Source organism: Ornithorhynchus anatinus, chromosome 2 (genome assembly GCF_004115215.2).
Source record: "Ornithorhynchus anatinus isolate Pmale09 chromosome 2, mOrnAna1.pri.v4, whole genome shotgun sequence".
NCBI lineage: Eukaryota > Metazoa > Chordata > Mammalia > Monotremata > Ornithorhynchidae > Ornithorhynchus > Ornithorhynchus anatinus.
In genome coordinates this window covers 42611184-42633510 of record NC_041729.1, presented here as the reverse complement: position 1 = coordinate 42633510, position 22327 = coordinate 42611184, and the positions used below count along the sequence as shown (strand labels likewise).

General features: G+C 41.9%; 1 protein-coding gene across 2 annotated transcripts in view; it reads right to left on the bottom strand.

Moving 5' to 3' along the window:
* Window positions 1-2877: 2877 nt before the first annotated feature.
* PDGFA (platelet derived growth factor subunit A) overlaps window positions 2878-22327 on the bottom strand; it is a 34125-nt gene continuing 14675 nt past the window's right edge. The window contains exons 4-7 of one of the 2 annotated variants that reach the window (XM_029058036.2): window positions 21481-21668; window positions 7733-7859; window positions 6543-6626; window positions 2878-5060 (exon numbers count right to left, since the gene is read on the bottom strand). In XM_029058036.2, coding sequence (XP_028913869.1) covers window positions 6571-6626; window positions 7733-7859; window positions 21481-21668 — 371 coding nt within the window. In that variant the 3' untranslated portion in view covers window positions 2878-5060; window positions 6543-6570. The remainder of the gene's footprint in view (window positions 5061-6542; window positions 6627-7732; window positions 7860-21480; window positions 21669-22327) is intronic. The other variant, XM_029058037.2, reaches the window with a different exon arrangement.

Below are 22327 nucleotides of genomic sequence, written 5' to 3'. Positions count from 1 at the left end.
GTCCAGTGTGGGCAGATGCTAGGCTTGGGGGCACCAGCATTGTTCCAGGATCCTTTGCATAGTTACAGTGCCTGAGCCCTCTTCCCTCCCTGCCTGTCACATCCATCCAGGGAGTCCATGAAGCAGAAGCAGAAGCCATGTGTAAGCCACCTGAAAGTTTCTCAGCATGCTGCTAGCGGATCAGGGAGTCATTGGCTCATTAGATAAGGGAGAAATGCCAACCCTTGTTGTGGGCAGGGAATGTGTCTGTTTATTGTTATATTGTACTCTCCCAACGCTTAGTACAGTGCTCTACAACAGTAAGCCTTCAGTAAATATGACTTACTGACTGACTAGAGGTAACCAGTTCTTGTCACCTAGCCATCAGAATTGGCAAGATTCTCTGGACTGTGAACTCCTTATGAGCAGGAAACGTGTCTGCTCTAATTCTGTTGTATTGTACTCTCCCTAGCTTTTAGTACAGTGCTCTGCATAGTAAGCACTCAATAAATCCCATCGATTGAAGATTTGTAAACAAATCTGGTTCCCACCCAATCAGCCATTCCACTTTTTCTGTGGGGTCAACTTCTGCTAATGGAAACAATCACAGTGACTAGGGAGTGGCAACATTCTCATCATATATTCACTCAGATGGGACTTTCACTTGATTTGGAACCAGGTATTAGAGTAAAGGATGAGTAGACTTTACAGTCAATGTCCTCTTTTCCATACCTGGGGTCCCAACCTACTCTCCCAAGCACTTAGTACAGTGGTCTGCACAAAGTAAACACACAATAAATGCCATTGATTAACTGAACTAAGTACGTAACTATCACTATGCAACCTTAAATTCATTAGATAGTAGAGTTGTCCTTTGCTGATGGTAGTAATAGTACTTATGAAGCGCTGTTTCAATGGTAATTTGTTAAGTGTGGTAATTTGTTAAGTTTACTATGTGCCAGCCACTGTACTAAGCACTAGGGTTAGCGCTTAGTAAAAAAAGAGCAAGCTGATCAGGTTGGACACAGTCCACGTCCCACATGGGGCTTAAAGTCTTAATCCCTATTTTACAGGTGAGGTGACTGAAGCACAGAGAAGTTATGTCTTGTCCAAGGTCACAGAGCAGGCAAGTTGGCATAGGCGGGATTAGAACTCAGGTCCTCTGACTCTCAAGCCTATGTCCTTTCCACTAGGCTATGTGTGCAGAACACTGTACCAAATACTGGGAGAGAAGACAGGTGGGAATTAGACACGGTCCTTGTCCCTCGATGCTGATATTATAACCTTGAGTGTATACCTGAGAGGTTCTCTTATACTGAGCCCATGTGCCTTGTACCCTGTTCCCCTGAAAATACAATAGGGGCCTACTAAAATCACATCTCCACAAAGCCTTGCCTGACTAGCCTCTTATCTCCCCACCTCATTTTCTCTTTTTTAAAACAGAATTTTGTTTAGTGCTTACTTTGTGCCAGGCACTGTACTAAACCCTAGGGTAGATGCATTCCAATCAGGTTGGACATAGGCCTTGTCCCAACTGGGGCTCACAGTATTAGTCCTCATTTTACAGATGAGGTAACTGAGGCAGAAAAGTGAAATGACTTCCCCAAGGTCACAGAGAAGACAAGTGCTGGAGTCAGGATCAGAACCCAGGTCCAGGCCCATGTTCTATTGACTAGGCTGTGCCGCTTCTCAACCATTAGGCCTTGCTGCTTCCTCTTGGACTTAAGTTGGTACCCCCAAAGCACCTTGATCCCCACCCCCAACACCTACCCCCTTAGACTTATGCACAAATCCTCATACGCAGTTGCCTTCCATACCTGCAACCTATTTTAATACTTATTTTCCCCAATGGATTATAAATTCTATTGTACTCTCCCAAGAGCTTGGTACAGTGTTCTGGACACAGTTAGTGCTCAATTAGTACCACTGATTGAAAGGACTAATGAATAATAAAGGCATCAGTAATAAAAACCCTCCCTTTTATTGATCTACCATATATCTTTCCAGAGCTCCCACATGATTACACCAGTCCACTTCCCAGTATCTTCGTGAGGTAGGAAGGAGTGGGAATCATCCCCATTTTACAGGTGGGGAAATGAGTCACAGGAGTGGCTCAGTAGATCTGGCACTCTCAGAGTCCTGACTTCCAGGCCAGGATTTCTTCCTCTTGACCACAAAGAGAACTTTTGCATGCCAATGGGGCTTGGCATATAATGAGCATTTAACAAATATCGCAATTATCATTACTCTCCTCCCTTGCTCCCCTGCCTACTAAGGATGGAATCTTTTCCAAATTGTCCAACACTGAATCTTCAATGACCCCAATATTTCACAAAATTTCCTATTGCTTCTGACAAGAGTTTGAGTTGGGGCCGGGGGTGGGGAGGTGGCGGGGGGTGAGGTCAATTTTATCTTTAACTGACCAGGTGTGACACATTATAGAAAGCATCCCAGAAACGCAGACAAAAATCATAATGGAGCAAAGCAACTATAACAGTAGCACTGATCAAAAAAAAAAAATTTAATGTAGCCAATTGAAAGGAAAGGAGTTGCTTGCTGAGGCAGACCACATAACCATTAGGCTTTAGCCCAAACAGCCTTATAGCCTAATTCCTTGTAAGAACTAGTGATGAAATTAACCACTGACTCCAACTCTTCCATGGAAACGGTGACCACACAGCTCGATACAGACATCGGACCTCCTCCTTTAGAAACTATGACAATCTCTTTATGATGACACCATATGCCAGTCTTTCAGTCACGATGTCTTTAGGAATTAAATATACCATGGAGTTGGCAGAAACATTGCCTAGCCAAAAGAACCCCAGGGTGTCTCAATAAAATAGGGCACTGGGTTGCTTCAAGCACCTTTAAACCTATGAGGCGCGCACGTCAGACTTTTCAGCTACATGATTTTAATGGGTATGTGAATTCTTTCATTAGATAACTTTGCAAAAAAAAGGAGCAATATTATTGGCATCTCACTGAAACATAAATAGATAAATTACACTTTTATACATTTTTTTGAACTTTAGACACATACATTCGTGTGCATAACATTGTGAATGGTACACGCAGCTGACAGTAAGCACAAGCAGTTTTAACTCAAGGCATGGTGCTTTGGTTGGCACTCAGGATAACCGCACAACAGGACTAAGACACACTTGTATTCTGCATTCAAATCTGAAGCCAATAATGGCTCATTAATAAAATTACTTTTTGTGCTGTCTGCAATTTGATCGCCATCTGCCATTTGTGGCCAAAATGGGTTCAGTATTTTAAATCACTGAATGGTTAAGGTTGGGAGTCAAGCCCCACCTCTCTTCCCCACTTCCTCGTGTTTACATCTCAAAGCTTGTTAGTTCACATTCAGAGCATTTCATTCAGGTTGAAAGTGTTTTCATCAAGACATGCTACTTTATAAATTCCTTTCATTTGATCTTTATGTCAATACTACATACGATAGAGAAATAAATCTCCCCTCTCAAGATACATTTCACAAAGAAAATGATCTGGAGTTTTTTGACATGTGCAATGTGAGAGTCAAAAATCTATTTTTTTCCCCACTGACCACAGAATTTAAACCCCGGGGGAATCTAAGTAGGGGGTCCGTAGAGCAAGAAACCAGGAAGTCCAACAAGTCTAGTAGCCCCACTGTAGCCCCCGACAGAATACGAGACACCTCCTCATTACATTTTCAAAGCAGTAGGCAAGGAATTGAACAGATATGACTGAAGTTTCCTGACATTGCCCAGTTCAAATCCCACATACTACGTACGGATGAAGTGGCTGTGCTTTGACACTGCTCTGCACGGCTCTCGGTAAACTCTATTTTGGAGTCATTTGGGCTATTCTACTAGAAAAATAGGACCACAAAATGTTTTTCGTTTGTTTGGTTTCTTGTTTCTTTTGTTTGTTTCTTTGTTTTTGGTTCAAGAAAACATAGCAGGCGCTCTCAGGTATATAAAACTGTTAATTTTAGATAAAAATACAAACTTCACCTTTACAAAAACACGTTTTTCGGTTGAATACACATAAAGCATAACATCTTACCAAAAATAAAGAATTTAGGTTCTGTTCAAATATTTGCCGCAGGATACTTCCCTGCGACAATAACATTGTACAATACAGATACAAGAAGAAATTCTACATTTCACACAGCCAAACATGTGAAATCAACGTTAGTCTGTAGACTGTAAAAAGGAGGGCAAATAGCTAACACAGTATCACTATTGGGCGACCGACATAGCCTTGAAGAGGAGTTTACCTATGATTGATATTCGCACATCGTTGTCTTGAAATGACTTAAATTAAAAAAGGGAAAAACATAAACCAAGAAACGTTTAGAAAATTATGCATAGGTAGGTATACCGTATTTATTTTAATACATCTCATTAGTTTGCATCGTGCTAGGAGAAATACCATTGTATGGCCTCACTGTTACAGCAGCCTTCTATATGTGTTATTGGTAAATGTAGTCCAAGAGATAATAAAAAAGCTAGGCAAAGAGTAAAAAGAAAAGCTTAATAATCACTTTATGGTGTAAAAAAAAAAATTCCACTTAAGGCTCCCCAGAAGGTTTTTTTTTTCTTTAATAGACTTAAAACACTACCGAGCAAGGATGTATTGTTTCTATAGTGTTTGCGTGGCATTTGATACATTCCTGCTTTTTTGTTGCCTGAAGTCCATCAGTGTCCATCCATCTTCATCAAGAAAGCAGGCACATTTCTTGACATAAAGCACCGTTGACCGCTCTGACAGAAATCCGCTATTCACTTAGGTTTTTTGTCACGTTTTGTAGTACTTTTGGTATCCTCCATTCATTCGACTGTTTTTTTTTTTGGACAAGGAAGCTTCTTATTGTTTCACAGAGTGCTACAATACTTGCTTTGATGTCACATTAAACAAATGTACATTGTCTCTTTGTTCTCATTAAGTGTTCCTTGAGCCAGTTTTTCACACAGGAGAACAAATCACGTATACTGTCAATAAAGCACCATACATAGTAGGTTCAGGAATGTAACAAATTGTGTACATCCGTGTCCCAGAGAAGATTTTTCTAGCTTATTTTCACCTCACATCTGTTGGAAAAAAAGAAAAAAAATGCAATCACTCCATCTGGATAGTCAAAATTTTACCCTTCTTAGTGAATGCCTAGGAAAAAATGCTATTCAGCAGGAATATTCACTAACCGGGGAAATGGACAATATTAAATATAGTTTGGATTGAGTTATATGCTCACTTTTAAAGCTGAATTTTGCATATGGTGTCTTCTACCATACTACTCCCAATAGACACCTGTTCCCCTGAAACAAGGTATCAATTTTAGCGGGCTTTGGAAAGGATAATCACCGAACTAGAATGTCAATTCAACAATCCAGAGTTTAGACTTTTTCAAGTGTGAAGCACCATGGCCTAGTGGAAAGAGCACGAGCCTGGGTTCTAATCCCGCCTGTGCCACTTGCCTGCTGTGGGCCTTGAACAAGTCACTCAACTTCTACACCTCAGTTTCCTCATCTTCAAAATGGATATTCAGATTAAATATCTGTTCTCCTTCCTACTTCGATTGTGAGTTCCACGTGGGACAGGGACTGTGACCATCCTATCTTGTAACTACCGCAACAGTTTAGCGCTCAGCACATAGTAAGCACCTAACAAATACTATAATTATTTGAAAAATCATAATTAATCAGAATGGTCCTCAGCTGTCACCTCAAGCTTGGGAAAACAGGCTGATCAATGGATTTGAATTACTTCTGAGACCCATCTAGTCAAAGATTTTTCCCCAGGTGGAAACCTCTTGGATCCAGGTGACACTCTTTTTATTCTGGTGTTGACAGTTCTGTTCAACGTCCTTCTACAGTAGAAACCACGACAGGATCCCCCTTAACCTTCCTGCTTTTAAAGGATCTTAGCTTCTGAAGTTTGTACAAGTTCAGAATCCTTTCCAGTGTAAATGTTCTAATAGTAGTAGTAGAAATAGTGATAGCATTTATTGAGTGTTTACTGTCTGCAGAGCACTGTACCAAGTGTCGTGAGATAGTACACAAGTGGGATTAAACACAGTCCCTGCCGCTCTGGGGGCTCACAATCTAAGCTGTATCAAGCCATTCTCTAACCCAAGGAGGTTTGAGGCCCAGGCCTGTAATAAGATTTAGCAAATATAAATGTTTTTAATTCCATGTTTTTAAGAGCCAATGACTCAAGATGCAACCATTTTAAATCTCATCATCCATTCATGCGTCATTAAATGATGCGTTTTCCTCCAAAATCAATAATAAAGAAACAAAAGCAAAAAGAATAATATTCAGATTACCAAAATTTAGGAATTAGCTACATTACAAAAGCAAGAGAGTAAAGTAGTTAAGGAATGCAAGAGGGGGCGGTGTGTATAGCTTAAAAGGAAAAATACCAGCAGGTAGAATGATCAAAGCCAATCATATCTAATCTTTGTGCAGCTTTAAGGTAGCAAGTGTCAAGATTCAAAGAGTGATTGAGTTGGTGTGATGATAATTTTGATTAGGTTTTTCATTGCTCGTGGGATTATAGTTTACAGGTCCTACCTGATAATCAAAATAGGTCCAGGAGTTTTTAGGTTGGTTTTAACTTTTTTCTTTTCCGTTTTTTACCTGTTTCCCTAGGCCTTCCTGTTAACATAAGGGTAGGGAAGGTAAAAAGCCCTAAGGGAGTGTGTTTGGTTGAAAAATGAAGTAATAAATACTTGAGATGCTTATCTTTCTGAAAAAAAAAACTTGTTATCTTTTGCATTCAGGTACTCCTTTACAACCTCTAATTTTGTAATCTTTATTCCAAAGAAACAGGATATAAAAGCAAAGCTTGCAGCCAATGTTGCTAACACTAATTGAATGCCTAATTTACAAACAGCAATGCCCCCAGATTGAATTCAGACTTGGCAATTTGGGAATTTTAAATAGGAACAGCGGCTACCACCCATTCTTCTATGATATTTACCCTTAGTAACATAGCTGCTTGGAAGATTCTCGATTATCTGTGAATATTGGGGTAAAGGGATATTAAGGAGAACTGAAATCTCCAAAAATTGGGCATGGGGAAGGGGAGGGCTTCTCTCCCACAAAACCTTTTGCTCGGGTGGCTAGCCCGTAGCCTAAGTACTGTAACTGGTTTGACTTTCCCCTCTTTTCCCCCTATTCCACCCACCCTCTCCTAGAGGTGCTTCTGAACAGTGGCACTGTGCCAGAGTAGCCAGTCACAAGAAGTGAGATGAGCAAAGGACAAATGAACCCACAAACAGGATAAGCAGCCCCTAGATAATCAAGGATAGATTAACTATGGCGGGGCTCAGTATAAAGAGCACGGGCTTGGGAGTCAAAAGACCTGAGGTCTAACTCTGGCTCTGCCACTTGTCTGCTCTGTGATCATGGGCAAGTCACTTCACTTCTGTGTGACCCAGTTATTTCATCTGTAAAATGGAGATTGACTGTGAGACCCATGGGGGACATGGACTGTGCCCAACCTGATTATCTTTTATCTACCCCACCCCAACGCTTAGTACAGGGCCTGGAACATAGTAGCCACTAAACAAATACCATTTAGTTTAAATAAAAAGGAGTACAATACAGTGCCTTCCACACTGCTTTCAATATAAACTACTACACTTTCTAAAGTAAAGTGCTCCATCCTTCTCTAATCCTGTAGTTTTGGAAACATGTCCAGCTACTCCTGAAAACACTCTGCAAGCAGTCGTCGGGGAAGAAAAGAGGGGACAACTTACCGGTTTCTTCTTCTCGATAATCTGAATTAGAATTCAACGATGTACAGGTGCATTCCAAATGCTCTTCTAACCTCACCAGAACTTCTTTTAATTTTGGCTTTTTCCTAACATATTCAACTTTTGCCACCTGCCCAAAAGAAACAAACAAAAAAGGGTAAATTACACCCATACACATATTCTATATCATAACCTATCGATTTTGCATCACAGCCTCTGTGACATAATGGCAAGCGCTCTTAGATATTAACAGGAAGCAAGACAAGATTTTAAAAATTAATTTCATCACTCTGATCCAAGGATGATAATGTGATCCAAGTTGTCACCAGGATATCAATGATTCAAATCATATACATTTTCCCCTGGGAAAGGGAGTGTGAGGATAAGGGAAATCTGATGAAATGGAAGAAGCCGGTCTCCTGGAGACCATTATGAAGAGACTATCGTGAATATCTCTGTGATTTAGATGAAAGGAATTTGGGAGGGTATCTACCTTCGACCAGCATATGAAAATAACTAGAGGCAGAAATGCATGGTCCTATGAACACATATATTAATAACCCAGAAAGGAAGTAAAGAATTCAGTTTTTCCAACATTTCCCCATGACCTCTTCCCAGAAATTTAGGCCAAAGACTGCCACATGCCCAAATCCTTATGAAATTGTGTTCCTCAGGGCCTTAAGCATCCATCCCAAGCAGACAAGGCCTTGGTTTTTTAAGGTCTGCATTGAGCCTGAGGGGAATTGAGCCGGCAGTTGCAGCATTTTGAGTTATTTCAAACTTAAAACTGAGATCTCTATCTTTAGATCAGACAAACTGTGGCAGAAACATGTAAGTTTCTGAAAGAATCAATCACCAGCCAAATCAGCCCAGAGTACCAGCAGTAAACGGGAATCAAAATATTCAGCACAATCCCCTTTGGGGACCAAATGAAAATAAATGTACTTCCTGATCAGGAGAAGTTCAGGGGTATTGAACACTAAAGTTGGGGAATGAGCAACAAAGTTGGCACATTTCAATCTCAGGAAAATTTAAAAATAATTCAAACTTTCAGTCAGAGTCAAATATTTGGAATCCAGAATTTCACAGCACCTAAATGCTTGTGCAAAAGCCGGTGTATATTTAGCCCTTAAAACCACCACCTCCCCCTTCCCAGCATCATCATTATCATCCCCAACATACACCAAGAGGTTCTGAGAGGAAAAAATGAGCTCACTGGGACCATAAGAAAACCGGACTGGAAGGCTTGGATTAGATCCGAAACCCAACCGAGTCCTTCATTCATGAAGTCTGGCGGCCACCCACCTCTCCCATGGAAACTGACCCTGTTGAGGATTCAGTGACATCTCCTTAATGGAGACATCTCAAGGGGAAAAAAGGCACCTAAGGACATCAACAGATAGGGTAACTCGAGGAAGATGATTATGCAAGGTTTGAGTTCACCTCAACCTTTGGGAGGAAGTGTGGATGGCACAGTGTCAGGGGGGTTGCTAGCTGGGACCTCGATTCCAGTAGGCCCTGGCCGGGAGATCAGGAGGGAGGGGCAAACAGGAAGAAAAGGAAATGAATGAGTAGCTCCCAACTGGTTGGAATCAGCCAAATGATCAAATTAGGCAGCAGCCCACGAGAAAGGAAGTTAGGGTGAGGACAAGTGTCCTCAAATATAGTGCCTCGGAACTAGCCAGCCGACACCCTGAGTGAAAATTTTGAATTGGATTATTTTTTAATAAACATATTTCTACTTTTTGAAAAGAGTCTAAAACAGAGCCTTACTGCAATAGTTTCTGAAGTAGCTAGAGCAAGCTCGCCCCACAGAAGATACGTATGCTGAAATTAATAGTTAACATGGGAAGTACAAAGGGCATGGTCTGCAGAGTGTGAAATCTTATTTAGACAGGTAAAATATTACCAAGTATAACAACACAAAATGAGAGAATGAGAAGCAGCATGGCTTAGTGGAAAGAACACGAACCTGGGGGTCAGAGGACCTGTGTTCTAATCCTGACTCTACCAACTGCTTGCTGTGTGACCTTGGGCAAGTCACTTAACTTCTCTGTGTTTCTGTTCCTTCAACTGTAAAATGGGGACCTCTTTCACCTGTAAACAAAAATGATTCAAAATCTTCTCCCAGCTTCAGAGAAATTCTGGAGCTTTTAGTTCCCAACTCAGAGCTGGCTTCAAAGTGTAACCTCTTGATATAAAGCAGCCACCCATACTGTTCTTAATTTGGTTCTCTGTGAAGTCCAACCTTTAGAAATCAAGCAAGCAAGAAAGAAGGCAATGGTATACATAACCAAGGAAGTGATCTGTTTTCTTGAATGTGCAAGTCACTAAGCGTTTCAAAAGGAAACCAAAGGGAGTGAAGTGTGACAGCAGATATCTCTTCAATTTCAAGGGCCTCCCCACCAAGCTTATCCATATAACTGTGGTATTGGTTAAGTTGCTTACAATGTACCACGCCCTGTACTAAGCACTGGGTAGATACACAGTAATCATCCCTATGAAGGGAGTTTGATATTAAATAGGTCCAAAGTAAAAATAGGGAGTAGAAAGGTATTTCAAAACCGCTGTATTATTGCGGTGGTGAGGTGATATGGGTCTCCGGGTCTGCTAATGAGTCTCTGTCAACACATGGACCCACTAACCATATATTCAGCTAGGAAATATTCAATTCTGGACCACAGGTCATGTTAAGAAGACAACCAGCAGGAAGTTTCTAGCTACCACACCATCTGAAGCCAGTTCCTTCATCTAGCTACAGGACAAAGAATTTCTCCACACTGAAGGCTCAGGGTCTAGAGTGGAATACATGGAAAATTGGAAGGGGCAGCAACTCAAAATCAATCGAGAATCTTTTTGGAAATGAGTGATTTGAAAGGAAGAGAGCAAAGACCCAAAAAGAGATCCCTCCGAGCCCTAAAACAACCCTGTAGCCAAATGCAAATCATTATCAGCAAAGGGTATTGCCTTGTTTGGGGCTTCAGAATCAGCCGGACCCATCTTGCAGCAAAACTGGCAGTTTTTTCAATCATCTCTGGGCTTCAAATTCAAGTGGCTGCACTCATTTATTACAATTTATCTCATCTTTGCTTTCAGAAAACATCAATCTTCTTTCTTGTGCCAAGACAATTCATTCAAAAACTGAATGTAATGACTAAAGAAAGTATACCAGCCAACACTCATTTTAAAAAAAACAAAACCTTTGACTTATTGGACACCTATTAGCATCAATATCATGAAGTGACTGACTGAAACCACCCTCCAAGTTGTTGCCCCTTTGGTCAAAAGACACCATGCTTATTTCCATTTTTCTTGCAAACAAAATGCTACAGACTCAAGCTACAGTAGCTGAAATGTCTAAGTTGAAGATAATTTCCAAGGCTGCCAGATTTCCACTAGACAAGATTTAAAGCTGGCCATGACCCGTAAGAATGCTTTGCTGAAAGGTTAACTTTGGGTCAAAGCAATACGTTTTCTTCCTTCTCTTCCATGAAAATCTAATACTATCCAAAGCTTTGCATGCAAGAATTGGAAAAGAGTAGGGTCCTTCTGAGACACTAGGCATCAAAAGGTAAATACTTCTCACATTTTCGAGCTATTGTGATTAAGGCCAGGAGGTCTAGAGATCAAGGAAAAGCCATAACAGCTCACGAAATAACTTGTGTATTTCCTACTTCAGTCCTGTTGCTGAAATGACCAGTGCTGGAAAATAAAAGCAACTTGAATCAAACTAGACTCAGTGTTATTCAGCTGGTCCCACTTTTCAAATGTTATAGCTTAAGACACACTATCATCTTGGTGACATAAAAGTCCAGACTCCAAGAATTTTCCCATCTGAAATTCCACACCTTGCCTCTCTAGGCACTCTTGACTTTTCAGGTCGGGAGAGCCAAAAAAGCTACCTCTATTACTATTGGCAGCTTGCAAAAGGGCATACTAAGTGCAGGTGATTGAACAATTTTATTAAACATTTAAGTAATGAACAGAGCGTGAGTGGGCGGAGAGGTGGGGTGGCTTCGGGGGACCAAGCACATTCTGGATTTCTATTTCTCCCAGGTGACAATGGAGTTGATACCAATCTCATAGAATTTCCCTGGCTTCCACAATGTTATTTTACTCACTCCACATTTGGGGAAACAGGGATTCTAGGATATTTAGCCATGATTCGTTACTTCCCTAGCCATCTAGGAAATGAAGATTTGCTGCCGCTAAAAGTTTATAAAAACCCCTCCTTCTCCTTCAGGCAACCCAAGTTGAAAGAAGATTTATAAGACACTGAAGACATTCCTGTTTGCAAGTTAATGCAACACAAGACACAATTAAATTCCTACGTTTTTGTCATCTCATAACACCTGCTGCCACCATGGACTATATAATTAGTGCTGAAGGCTACGTCCCACCCCATCTCCTGCCTTTATTTTCTCTTCTCTTCATTTCTTCCCCCTCTCCCTTGTCACCCAACTTGTTACTACAAAGCCAGGGATAATCACGCTGCTACAAGGCTTCGAAACAATTTCCCTCAAGAATTCCTCTCGAAACTTGAAAAAGTCAAGAAATCTTTGGACAAAGTAGTAAAGATAAATTGGCTAATAACTGCAATCAACCAGATGAGCATTTGCCAAAGTACCAAATATTTTCTTCACGTCTCCTACTCTGGACTGTTAGCTCCCTGTGGGCAGCAGAAGTGTCTACCAACAGAAAACGCTCAGTAAATACCATTGATTGATTCACTTTCCTAGCTTGTAAATTCCTCAAAGGCACAGTCTATTTTTTTTACTTCTATTGTAAGCACTCAGTACAGAGCCCAGCATACAGCAGGGGCTTAATAAATACTACTGATGGATAGAAATGCTGTAAGGGGAGAGGGATACCAGCAAAGGCTATATGCGGAAGCCCTAATCCCAACTCAGCAACTTCAGGCATGAACCAAATCTCACCGTGCCTTGCTTTCTCCACCAGTAAGGCCCACATCATCAAGTCTGGCATGTTTCTTTCCTCTCAAGTCTTAGTAGCTGCAGATATCTATTTTCGATGATTGAAACAGAATGAAGTGCACTGGGGAGCTCTATCATAAGTAAAATCCAGAGGTATGTCCTGTAGTGATTTAGCCCAAGATCTGAGAGTCCCACCCGGCATTACATCCAATCACTACATGGAATTCAGTTCCTTCACCAACCATCCCTCTCCCGGTCACATTTCTCAAACCCAGACTTGAAGTCTAGCTTCTCTATTTTAGTCAGGGTCTCTCCCGTCCCTGTCTCTCTTTCCTGATTCTGTGCTGCTTTGGGCAGAAATGGGGAAAACCTCACCTGGTCACTCCCCGGCCCCTCCGTGAGCACAATCCAGAAGTTGCTTTCTCCACTTCAGCCGAAAGCAGCACAGAAGCACAGCGAGGCAGAAGAGACTGATCAAATCACCTTCTACAGCACCCTGATTCGGTGCTACTTTCATATGAAAGAGAGGAAACCCCTTCTTCCCAGTGGTGAAGGAGAAGGTTGTCATGGCTGCTGCTAAGTCTAGAATCTTAACCACACAACCACCTCAGATTTGAGGATCTTAAGAAAATATAGAAAGTTTTGCATCAATTTTCAAGAAAGCAGAAGAACTTTTTCAAAGTCTTCAAACCCCAATAGAGAAAAAAGTGCAAAGGAGTGTAGTGATGTTCAGAAAAACTTAACCTACTACAAGGCACTGCATGAAGAAAAGACGGTTATTGTTCAACCTAAACTGGACAAATTTTCCACTCCAGTAAAGTCAGAAAAACCACTACTACAATCAGCAGAGCAAGCTTCAACTTCTGTAGCTTCCTAAAAAGGTTATTAATAATCATATTACAACTCCCTATTGAGTGAATGTTGTGATATCATGCTTTAAATTACTGATATAGAATAAATAATAGATAGCTGTACTTGATGGTACAAAATACTGCATGTAAAGGAATTTCTTATGATTTTTCCAGAGGTTCTGGAACAGATCCCAGTTTACGATATGTAAATCATGGGGAAAATGTTCTCCATGATCCAGCCACTCATGATATACCCAAGTTTTTGAAGCATATTATAGCTGTACTGTGGAGCACGCCCATACAGCCAGTCCTGGAAAACCGAACACTGGTGGAGTACAGATAGGATATCCAGTTTCGATTATCTAGTATCTACCCCAGTGCTTAGGTTCAATACCCGGTACAGAGTAAGTGCTCAACAAATATCTCAATTATTGACACTTGGGGGACCAGAAATGTCCTGGATGCCAGAGCACTGACTTGGGAGTCATCCAGACCTCATCCTGTCCCACAAGACCACTCTTAGAGCCATGATGTCAAGCCTCAGCAGAAAAGATCCTTGGACAACAGAAAGCCTAGAGAGCACCTCCAGTCAATTAGAGAGGCAGCATGGCCTAGTGGACAGAACATAGGCCTGAGAGTCAGAAGGTCATGGGCTCTAATCCCAGCTCCACCACTTGTCTGCTGTTACCTTGGGTAACTCACTTCACTTCTTTGGGCCTCAATTTCCTCATCTGGAAAATGGGGATTAAGACTGTGAGCCTGTTGTAGGCAGGGATTGTCTCTCTTTATTGCTGTATTGTACTTTCCAAGTGCTTAGTACAGTGCTCTGCACATAGTAAGGACTCAATAAATGACTGAATGAATGAATGATTGAATGACAGAGACTGTGTCCAATCTGATTATCTTGTATCCATCCCAGTGCTTAGAATAGCGCCTAGCACACAGGAAGCGCTTAACAAATCCCGTAGGCATTAAGAGTGGCCAATATTGTTCTGCTGAGTTCTTGTTCAGAGTAATTCTCTGACTTTGGCCACCACATTGAAAACACTTGGCTCCTTAGGATACACGAGCATGCCACATAAAGCTGACTGAACCAAGATGATATTTTGCACTGGAATTGCTAAATAAAATAGAATCAGTTTGCCCGAGAGTGATGAGCTACCCTAAATACAAAGTCTGAGAATGGCATGCAGAAGATCCATGCCCTCAGTGTATACACTCAATTCATGTTAACTGGCTTAGCACAATAGATGCACACTCCCACCTACATAACATATCATAATGATAGTGTTCAACCCAATCAGCTCAACAAACTTCAGGTTAATCCTAAACACAAGAGCACTCCCGAAGGACTTAGGTTATAAATCTGAAACCTATTTAAAACTACTACTATGAACCTTTCCAAAACAGGCTGAGGAGGAAGAGGTGTGCGGGTTCTTGGTGAAGAGCCATGTACATGGTATAATACCTGGAATCCTGGAAATTACTTGACATTAAAAATACAGAAAACTGTAATGTTTGCAAGGGTCCAAAATCTTGTAATTCATTTAAGATCAGTTTGCCAATCTCCTGAAATCCCAATTAAACTCATACATGTGTTTGGACACATCTATTTTCCTCCAATTATCCATTGTAGAGAATGCATATACAGCTTTAAGTTTAAGGTGGTAAACACATCGGTCTCCTTTTATATTCACCAAGAACATTTAGGTTCTAAGTTGCCCATAGCTCTTCACAAGTCCTTTAAATCTAACCAAAACTACCTTTATTTTCAGCAAACTGACCCTGGAGCTAATGAGGACAGACTGCTGAAAGGGCAGTGGGCTTGCAAGTTCAATCAATCAACCAATCAATGGTATTTATTGAGTGCTTACTGTGTGCAGAGTGCTGAACTAAGCGTTTGGGAGAGTACAATTCAACCAAGTTGGTAGACACATGCCTTGCCCACAATGAGTTTACAGTTTAGAGGGGGTGATAAACATTAACATAAATAAATTACGGATAGGAACGTAAGTGGAGCTGAGGGTGGGGTGAACATCAAGTGTCCAAAGGGCACAGATCCAAGTACACAGATAACACAGAAGGAGAGGGAGCCAGGGAAAAAAGAATCGGGCAAGGCCTCTTGGAGGAGATTATCATTATTATGGTATTTATTAAGCACTTACTATATGCGAAGCACTATAAACCTAATAAAATGTAATCTTAATAAGGCTTTGAAGGTGGGGAGAGTGGTGGTCGGGTGTATACGGAGGGGAAGGGAGACCCAGGACAGAGATCTCACCCAAAGACCATATATTCTTATGGAAAAATAATCAGACAGTGATATTTACAGACCACTTCATTAGTACTGAGCACCTGAGAGAGTACACTGTCCCTAGGCTCACTGTCTTTAAAGTTCAAAATCACTTACAGGCACCATTTCCATCATCTCCTAAGTCCTTTATAGAGTTGGCAGCAAACAATGCAGAACCCATGTGGTGAAGTGGGACAAACTGAAGCATGAAGAAGAGGGACAACTAACCCAGAGTCACCCAGAGAGGGCAAAACAAGAGTCAGGTCTAACACCCAAGTCTTCTCATTCCCATTCAACCCCTTCCTTCTTCCTTTCTCCATCCCCTTCTCCCACCACCCCATTTTACGTAATGTATCCACTTTAGGATGATGTCGGCGGCTCTGGTCACACCAAAGAGGAAAGTGACCCAGTTATTTCACAATGCTTATAGGCCATAAAACCCTCCAATGTTGCTCTGTAGTCCAAGAGCCTTCTTATGTTGCATGAAATGTTGTAAAATATCACCCCTGGAAAAGATCAATTCTCAGGAGCTCTAATTCCCACCTCTATATACTTTCCCAACACTTTGGACAGTGTGCTGCCCAAAGAAAGCCCTTAATAAATACCATTACTACCACTACCACTATGGCATAATAATAACTAACTATTTGGAGAGGAAAGGGTAAAGAGCAGTACAGTGGAACAGCAGGAGAAGGGCAGAAGTCCCCATTTTCCCCCCACCCAACCTCCCTCTCCCTGTCAGGTGCTCTTACTCTGAGCCAGAAGAATAAAGTCACAAGAGGATAAAAGACAGCTAGCCACTAACTGGCAAAGGGACTTGGGTGATGATCAAAAGAAGAACCATCAGGAAAGGTAGAGAATATTCAAGGGAGAATGAGAATGGAGTGGGAATGAAGAGCTTTGAATCGGTGGGTAAGACTTCACCCCTTGGCTGGGGTTGGCTAAGATCTCTCTTTTGTTAAGGGCCCCAGTGCCAGGGAAAGCCAGAGAGGCTTGGAACAAAGAGCCTTTCAGCCAAGGGGACACAGCGAATCATTGGGTCCAAGGTAAATAAATACCAAGCATTTTCCTTATCAATCTAAAGGATCGGCTGACTGTGGCAGACCAGGTTTTTATAAGAACAACTGGCACAGATATCTGAAGGTTCTTTATCAAAGACAGGTTAATTGGCACCTTATTTACCCAACACACAATCCACGAGACGACAACAAGCTTCGAGAGCATAAAGAAACAAGCTTTGGCTTATTGCCTCTTATGTAATAGGGGGTGCTGACCTTTATGGCTGGACATTTTTCCAGTGTGACGAAGTCTTGCTGACTATAGGGCTATGAGCTCACCACTACAGAGCTGTGAGTTTTGGATTCTCAATCAAAAGGAAGCGTTTATAATTTTTTTAACTATCTGACCGCAACCCCCCAAGTCCTAACACAAAAAGGTTCACAGCAGCATACCAGAAATAACCCACATGAGCCCCCAAATACAGCTCTCCATGCTACCTTCTCACTGACCCCACGGAAGGGTTTGCTAATAAAGAAACACAAAGGCATTCAGTTCTAAAAACGGGATTTCCAAAAGGCCCTCACTGAAGCTCATAAAACAATTAATTATATCAAAGCCAACAACGGGGTCTGACATTTGGTGGGGGGATAAATATGGATTCTGTGGAGAGATTTCTGGTGTGACTTGAGGTCGACTTTCAGCGTCTACAATAAGCATCCTGTTCCACCCTGACCTCTTGTCCTTTCTGATACTTGAACCAATGAATGCTTGAAGCCGGATGTTTTTTTCCCAGAAGGACCTGCCGTGGGTGAGGGTTAGAGATGGGAGAGGCACTTCCCCAAATCATACTAGCAGTGCTTGAGAAAAAATAATAAAAATTACTAAAATCAGTCACTGCCGTCGTTGATGTTTTCAACCGCCCAAGAATCAAGAGAGAATAGCCAAGTACAGTCAAGGATAGTCAAGAATAGTCAAGAGTAGCCAAGAATAGACAAGAGCCAAAAGCAAACAAAATTAAAAAATCAAGCCTGAAGGATTACAGAAGTCCCAACAGGCTCTACTCCACTTTGAGGCTACAATACACCCTCAAATTTACCTTTTGAAATCATACAGCGCAAATGCTAAAAGGTAAAACTATAATCGTATTCAAGGGTGATTTGTAACAGTGGTGCCTACAAAGTCAGGGAGTTGCTCTTTACACTCACCAGATTGTATGCTCCGTTTGGTAGGGGATCATGGGCTCTCCTTCTGATAAAGTCAGTCAATCATATTTATTAAGTGCTTACTGTGTGCAGAACACCGTACTAAGTGCTAGGGAGAGTACAGTACAACAACAGACACATTCCCTGCCCACAAGAGCTTACTCTCCTATGGGCTTAACCCAGTGCCTTGCATTCAGTAGATGCTTAATGAATACTATTCATTGGTTGGTGGTTGAAAATTAGATGCTGAGTCATGTTCAATTTCGAGCCCTGAGAATATTTCAAACTGAAATGCATTTTGGAGCTGAGTAGCTTTCTCTGAGGGTCCCAGTGTAGCATTCACATTGAGGGATGCCTTAACTCTGCCTGACCAAGATCATCGAGATAATAATGATAATCACAATAATAAGGTATGACATTTTCCTTCCCCTACAGTGTGGCCCGATCAGCGGTTTCCCTGGGTTAGCATAATCAGGCCATTCAGAAAAGCAGTTCAGCTCTAGGGCTTCAGTTCAGCTCATGGAGACCCCAACGCTTGCACGATGGGTAAGTAAAATCATTTTTTCAAAGCTTTGAAATATAAATATTTCTAGCCCAAATTGCCAAATGAAAAGGGAAATAAGGGATGGACTGTCAGAGCGCCCTCAAGATTAGTGCAACCAGATCTCATAAAATGATACTATCTGTTGCCAAATTGTATATTCTAAGCGCTTAGTACAGTGCTCTGCACATAGTAAGTGATCAATAAATATGACTGACTGAATGAATGATACAACATCCTTGTCTAAAACTATGGGCCCCAATTAAAATAGTTCCAATGAACTGTGCCGAAGCACAGTTTAAGCACTCCTAATACATGTTAAGTTTAGGGAGACCACCTTGTGCTTTACTTTTGCGTTTTGGTAATCATGTAGAAATATTTGAAGCCAACATTAGTTTTGAATCCTGATCCCACTTGAAACTGCTTGAAACGTTTTCGACTGGACATTAATTCTCTTTTTTTAAATAAAATTTGCAATTGTATCAAAAACTAGTAAACAACTCAGGAAAACTGCAGCGGGGAAATGGTGTGGCTTAGTGGATAAGCCAAGGGACTGGGTAACAGAAGGATCTGGGTTCTAATCCCAGCTCTACCAGTTATCGGCTCTGTGACCTTGGGCAAGTCACTTAACTGCTCTGTGCCTCAGTTACTTCATCTGGAAAATGGGGATTAAGATTGTGAGCCCCATGGGGACATGGACTGTGTCCAACCTGATTACTTTGTATCTATCCCAGCCCTTAGAAGAGTGCCTGGCACATAGTAAGTACTTAAATCCCATATTAAAAAAATTAAAAAGAAAAACCTACACCCATAGAGCACACTGATTGCATATTGAAAGCCACGATGTTTTTCGATCTAAAAAGTGCCAATAATACAGTTACAAGTCAACACATGACCTGATCCATTCATTCAATCCTATTTATTGAGCATTTTATTTACTGTGTGCAGAGAACTGTACTAAACTGTTTGCCAGCAGTTCAGTCAATCATATTTATTGAGCACTTACTGTGTGCAGAGCACTGTACCTGGTTGTACTCTGCCCCAAACCTACTCTCTTACTTCAAAAATCCCAGGGCTTACATGGGGGCATTCTCACCTGAGGTTAAAATTCATGGGCTCTAAAAGGCAACCTCTAAAGACCAAGACAGAATTCACAAGCTAAAACATTCCACCAATGAATCAATAGCATTTACCGAGCACCTAATTTGAGCAGAGCATTGTACTATATGCTTGGGAGAATACGGTAGAGAATATCTGAAAGATCATAATCATTTGACTTCCTCGTGGCACATCATATAAAATATCCAAGGAAGTGAGAAAATTTTGAAGCATAGTGTCTTCAGACCTAAAGCTCCCCTTTTCCTGTCTTATGGTGTCGAGTCGTCTCCGACTCATAGCCAGTTTATGGACACATCTCTCCCAGAACACTCCACCTCCAACTGCAAACGTTCTGGTACTGTAACCATGGAGTTTTCTTGGTAAAAAGGCAGAAGTGGTTCATCATTGCCTTCTTCAATGCAGTAAAGCTCCTCACTTTGATAAATAAATGTTCCCATTTAAAACCCTGCAGAGCTTAATTAAGAAACAATCGCGCTGAGCAGGCTGTATCTCATTGGGTCTTTCTACTTGATTCGAGAGCTGGACTGAGATCATGGGAGAAAGAAGTCAAAATATTTCTGTGTGTTAAAGAAAAATGTAATGTGGTACAGGAAATCAAAATCTCAAAATACGTTTCAATAGTCCCATATTTCAAGGGCAGTCTCTTCTGGAGAAAATCAATGTTTTGGGCCCCAAAGAGGATGCAAGTGCACTGTAAACAGTCAACATAAAAAATGGCACATTCTGATGAATTCAGAGTTGGAAATTCCCCTTAGAATAGCAATCTCCAACTTGTCCATAAGCAATACAAAACCCACAGAGTTTTTTCAGATGTCCAAAGAGTTATTTGAAAGCCTTCTCAAGTACTCTCTCCCTAGCTCCCCGAAATGAAGCTGGGAGACCTCATCTGGAAGTCCTTCTCTACCTCGTCCTCATTCACGCCCTCCTCTGCCCTACTCTCCTTCCTCCCCCTCCTCCTTCTTCTTCTGCCTGGCCTATCTCTCTCGAGAACTCAACATGGCTGCCTTCACCCACAGACCCCCGCCTCTCTCCACCTAAGCATGTTACAGCTTTCCAAAATCTGAAAGCTCAGGAATGAGGCATGTTGAAATTGGCCCCTGGCTGAGGCGAGGCCAGGGAGCTGGGGTTCGAGTGGGATGATGCCTAGTTATGAATGAGAGGAGGTCTTCTGAGGTGGTTTAGCCTCTGGACAAGTGAAGTGAGCTGGAGCTCACTGTGGAGCAACAGTCTGGTTCTAGCAAACGTGTTCTATACGGAGCACTGACGGCATCTGCAGACGTGTGAAGAAAGGGACCCTTTGGACAAGCGGTGCAAAGGTTGCTGATAACCATATCAGCAAATCCTCCTTACCTCCCCTCCTCCAGTTCCAAGCAAACATCCACACAGTGGACCCATCGCAACCAAAAAAAGCTGCCAGAAGCTCCAGAGATGGGAGTTCACGAATAGAGCCAATGGGATATACATCCGGGGGGAAAGGACTGAAAATGCTAATAATAATAACCACGGTATTTGTTAAGTGCTTACTATGTGCCCCGTACTGTACTAAACTCTGGGATGGATATAAAGGAAGTGTCCTTTAATTATGAGCTTTCTCTCTAATAATACAGGGGCAGCTTAGGTTCCGAACTTCTATGCATTTCCCACAAGACATGAATCCAATTGGTGGCTTGCAATCCAGTGAGAGAATTTTCACTCCCTCGCTCGGGAAGGATTTAGTAACCGGATTTAGTTAGCATTCTTTGGGGACGGCCCCGTCTTCAATGAGCCCGACAGCATATTAGAGATCTGCTCTGTAGAAGAGGCTTTTCTCACCTTGACACTTCTGTGATGTATCCGTGAGGGCTGGCATTTCACGCTGCTGGTGTTGCAGCAGCCAGTACAACGTTTCACCTCCACGCACGGTGGCCATATCAGGAAATTGGCCGACGTGGGATCAATCTGACTCCGAGGTATCTCGTAAATAACTGTCCTCGTTTTACAGACGGCAGGAATGGCTTCCTCTGCAGAAAGAAAAAAATGCTTCACGTGAACAACTACGTGACACAACCACCATTCTCTACAAGACTGAGCGGTCCACCTTGTTGTTTCTCGACAGCATGAGACAGGGCAGCTCCTGGGCTGGAATTGGCCTGCCAATGGATGGACTCTGGCCCCCCGATGAGATTCAGATCAAACAACTGCTTTGCATATGTGGTTGGGACTTTTGACTACAGTGGCTCTGCGCTAACTGATGATCTCAAATTTAGTGTGGATGTAGTCAGCAACTCCCTGCTCAGAGCCAGTTACAAGAAGCTGCAAGCAAAAACACAGCCTCTTCCCCATCTTAAAGGTCTCCCTGCAAACTCTTCACCATGACACTGGCAGTTGACCATCATCAGCCTTGTAAAACTGGGTGAGCGTGGGTATTTCTTCTCACGTACACCCACCTCAGCCCTGGTGATGCTTTCTACCTCAAACCAGTATCACTGACCCCATTTTATAAAGGAGAACCAGAGTGGCCTGCCTTGCCTGTGAGGTCACAGAGTGAAACAGAGGCAGAAAGTGGAGCATTTGCCTTGTTAAAAACCTGGAACTTTTTTTATGGTATTTGTTAAACGCTTACTATGTGACAGGTATTGTATTAAGTACTGGGGTAGATACAACCTTAACCAGGTTGGAC